Source organism: Octodon degus, unplaced genomic scaffold (assembly GCF_000260255.1).
Source record: "Octodon degus isolate 3935 unplaced genomic scaffold, OctDeg1.0 scaffold00016, whole genome shotgun sequence".
In the NCBI taxonomy this organism is placed as follows: domain Eukaryota; kingdom Metazoa; phylum Chordata; class Mammalia; order Rodentia; family Octodontidae; genus Octodon; species Octodon degus.
In genome coordinates this window covers 13995511-13999781 of record NW_004524592.1, presented here as the reverse complement: position 1 = coordinate 13999781, position 4271 = coordinate 13995511, and the positions used below count along the sequence as shown (strand labels likewise).

The 4271-nt window shown below is 39.9% G+C and overlaps 1 protein-coding gene across 1 annotated transcript; it reads left to right on the top strand.

The window, feature by feature from the left end:
* The first annotated feature begins 311 nt into the window (after positions 1 to 311).
* Positions 312 to 653, top strand: LOC101571807 (small nuclear ribonucleoprotein E-like). Its single transcript, XM_004626649.2, has one exon. It carries the CDS (start codon positions 349 to 351, stop codon positions 625 to 627), a length of 279 nt encoding a protein of 92 aa, XP_004626706.1. The 5' UTR covers positions 312 to 348; the 3' UTR covers positions 628 to 653.
* Positions 654 to 4271: the final 3618 nt, after the last annotated feature.

Sequence of the window (4271 nt, the reverse complement as noted above, 5' to 3'; positions counted from 1 at the left end):
GAGTGCACTGTTTTCCTTTTTTTTATAGGAAGAAAGAAAAATTTCCATTTTTGTTCTCACAAGCTCATATGCTATTTAAAACCAGAGGCTTAGCATATAAAACCAGTTATTAAAAAAAGAAAGAAAAGGGAGAGAACATAAAGATGACCACTGGCCAGTGATGCACTTGCCTATATAACAGTTATGCATAGTCACACAATAAGACAAGACAGCAGCTGGCTACTTGGCAAGGCCACATGGATGCTGGCTATATGGCAAGATAATGTGGCTATATCCCTGACTAAAATACAAACCAAGTTGCCACTAGAGGTAGCGTGGTGGCTGGCGTTGTCTTTGTTGGGCTCCTCCATGGCGTACCAGGGTCAGAGCCAGAAAGTCCAGAAGGTGATGGTGCAGCCCATCAACCTCATCTTCAGATACTTGCAGAATAGATCCCGGATCCAGGTGTGGTTGTATGAGCAAGTGAACATGCGGGTAGAGGGCTGTATTATTGGTTTTGATGAGTACATGAACCTTGTATTAGATGATGCAGAAGAAATTTATTCTAAAACAAAGTCAAGAAAACAACTAGATCGGGTCATGCCAAAAGGAGATAACATTACTCTGCTACAAAGTGTCTCCAACTAGAAATGATCAATGAATTCAAACAGGGAAGTGAGGTAATGGCAATTATGATGATATGTAAAAAGGCAGTTGCTTAAGTGGTTTGCCCTAGGAGTGTTTGTAAAACATTTGTTCATATTGACTACCCTTATGTCTTTACTGAAGGCCAATAAATGTAGAGTTGTTTTTATTTAAAAAAACACACAAACCAAGAAAAAGCCACTTACAAACTGAGGTATGAGGAGACTAGGCTAATTCATCAAAATATACAACGCACAAACATGCAGACAACAAGGATACCCGTGGAGTGAACATAGATGGTTAGAAACGATAACAAGTATCTGTGTTCTTTTCTCCATTCCCCATGGCTAGAAAAGCAGCAAATAATTTCTTCTATGCCTACAGAACAGTCTTCCACACTCCCACCTAGAGAAGAGAGTGGGGAAAGAGGGAGAAAAAACACTTTGGGGCATTTTAGAAGAAATAAAAAGTGCTTTGCTTGATAGCCACACCAAAACATTACCCCTGGCTGGCCCACCATAATATGATCAGGTAGTCCCCTTAGAAATGCCTCACCAATCAGTATTCCAGATCTTTTTTTGCCTTGAATAAAGAATTAGACTAGAGAAGCCAAAAATGGTGTCAAAAAGTTTATTTGAAAAGTGAGGGGTGGAATGGTAATAGAATACCCATCTCTGACAAAACTAAACAAAAAAGGGGGATATAAATGAAGGACCATTTTGTAGTGAAAAAATATATATCTGTATAAACAAAATAGTTAGGATAGATATACAACTACTTTCTCTTAGTTCATTGAGAAGAAAAATTTGAACTAATAGTGTTTAGAAAGATATCGTGTCTGCATCTTGTACTCTGAATAACTACTATGAAGACAGCAATATGCAATATATTAATTATTGTAACTGTCCTACTTCTTGTTTTGAAACTGTCTCCTTGCTATTTCTTTCTCAATGAAATTAATTAAAAAAAAGAAAAATGAGAGGTGAATGGGTATGGGAGAAACCAGATCTGCAGAGTGAACTTGTGTAGAACAAGAGAAAAAGAGGACAAGAGCAAATATAACAGTACGCACTGAGTCTAAAAAATACAGTCTGGGCTATTGTGGGAAGTCATGACAGTGAGTGTCCTGTGGCCGCTGGTCTTCTTTATGTTGTCCACCTTTTGTGGGAGCTCATGAGAAGTTCTATACAGTGGTCCTGGCATTGCTCTGTGGTCTTGTAATTGACAGGTCCCACTGACATCTGTGGAGTGAAGGCCAGCCAGCTTTGCCATGCTGTATCTCCTACATCAAGAACAAAGAATTTAGTGAGTACTAATAAATGATAAGTGTTTATTTATTTATTTATTTTAATGCATTGTAGCATAGGTTCTACAGTGTCTCACAACACAGGTCAGACTCATAGTGATCCTCTTGTTTTCAGCCTCCCAAGTGTTGGGATTACAGGCCCGCGCTACCACACCCAGTCTCAGTCGCCATCTCGGTGTGCTCTGGGTGCAGAGCTGGCATGGTATGCTCGGGATGAAATCCTGGTCACTACACCTGCCTAAGCAGGCATTTTAGTCCATTGAGCTATCTGTCTGGCCCTGATAAATGTCTATTTATGTTTGCCATATGCTGCATTTTTAAACCATTTCATTGGAACCACCACTCTTGTGATAGTATATTAATTCCTGTACTTTCAGATGAGAAAATTAAGTCTTAGGGAGGTTATATAACTTGCTCAATGACACACAAATAACAAGGAGAAGAGCTATGTCCTGAGTCCTGGTAGTCTTTTTGATCCCTAAACTTGTGCGCATAAGCCCTCTGCATGTAAACCTTTTGCTATATTGTTTTTAAAAGAATTTTGTGACTAGGTCATGTGCATAATAGTTTAATGGGGATGCTACAGGGAGGATTTCTTTGTTGTGTCTGATTTGGACTAAGATGGAAGCTGTTTCATGGCAAAGATGTGTACAGAAACTTCTTGGAGCACTGAGAAGCTTAGGCAACCAATGCTTTTGTGTTGTAGGGTAGAGAGGAAAGCAAAGGAATCATATACTATGGTTAACCCAAGTTGAGTGAAAGCCTTTACTGGTCCAACCAAAACCCTGTCATAGATGTGTAGTTGCCATCAGTGATGAACAGGCCTTGGGAGGTTTAGGGGAAAATGATCCATATAATATTGCTATATATGAGACTTGACTGCTACCAAAGCAAATTTTGATATTGTCACTCCAGGAATATTGCTGGGTTTTAGCTGGATTCTCAATGTCTCCCCCTATAGGACTTGGAGAAGCAAATCCTCTACTTGTGTTGGCTGTAGTAATTTTGGTACCAACCCAGTTACATAGAAGAAAGCTCTGGCAGATTTAGTAACTGTGTCAGGTAGCCATGGAGATGCTATTTTGCTTCAGAAATTCATAGCCTATAAAGGGAGCATGTATTCTGAAAGACTGGAAGTGTATCATAACTCCTTGTCTCTGGCTTGCATTTATAAAAGGAGATGAGCAAGACATCTAATAGGCCCAAGCATACAAATCAACCAAGAGACTCAGTTGGTCAGAATAGAGAAGTACCAGTCCTGAGTCATATAACAGGCATGTTTTCATTATTGATTCAAGTGGCCATTCAGGAATTGCTGTATGCCAAGAACTAAAAGCTCCAAGAAAATGTGCTCTTTACTTTGCAAAAATTTATACCCTGTCTAGGGTGGTTCAGAGGTCACCACTGACCACAACAGTTACAATATGTCATTTTAATGTAAAACAAAACATAGTGCACTTAAAAGGAGGAGAAAGAGTAAATATACTTAGACCACAGAATTGAACAGATTGCTATACTTGGGCAAGAAAATTGCTACATGATTGCGGTTGCTAAGGCTATAAGAGAAACACAGTTATGTGTTTTTCATTTTCTGACAACGGGGATGCCAAAAAACTTATTAGAAGATAGATTTTTTTCCCCATTGCAAGTAAACAAAATCATGAATGAATGACATGGGTTCTTGTTTAGAGCAGAAAGATTTACGAAATTAACAGAATCTTAACTTCAGCATGGAAGACACTGACACAGACCTGCAGTCGGATCTTGAATTAGCCATCCCTAAACACTCAGGGCATAAATGTAAAAAGTAACAAGTAATTTTTCCAATAGGCTCTGTTGACAAGGTGTAAAAATCTTTGTTTCAGGGTCTAAGTTAATGTATTTTTATGAGGAATTCTCAAGCTTTAGAGATTTACATTGGGAGCTAGGGAAAAAGGTAGATTCATAGCTCCTTCACCAGAGCTCTGGATTTAGGAGGTCTTCAGGCTAGAGTGCTGGGGAGGCTGAAGACAGGAGGGTCACCGAGTGTGCATCACCATGCCCAGACTCAGGTGCCATGTTAGTGTGTCCAGGGTTGGGGCTGGTGAGGCATGCAGTACGAGGGACTAAACCCCAGTCCCCACATTTGCCTAAGCAGGTACTTAGTCCACTAAGCTATCTTGCCAGTCCAAATCTACTGTTTTTAGTCTCACTTCAACAGATGTTTGAGCTGGAGGTGATCTGTGGGTTCAGTTTTGAGAAACACACATGGACTGATCTATGTGGACTTTGGGCAGGTGCTGAGCCAAGGACTAATGACACATAGGACACCAGCTGGAGCATTTCATAGCCTATGTGGAGG

What these genes read in the sequence shown, in the direction of transcription:
- LOC101571807 (XM_004626649.2), top strand. Translation starts at nt 349, where the DNA reads ATGGCGTACCAGGGTCAGAGCCAGAAAGTCCAGAAGGTGATGGTGCAG.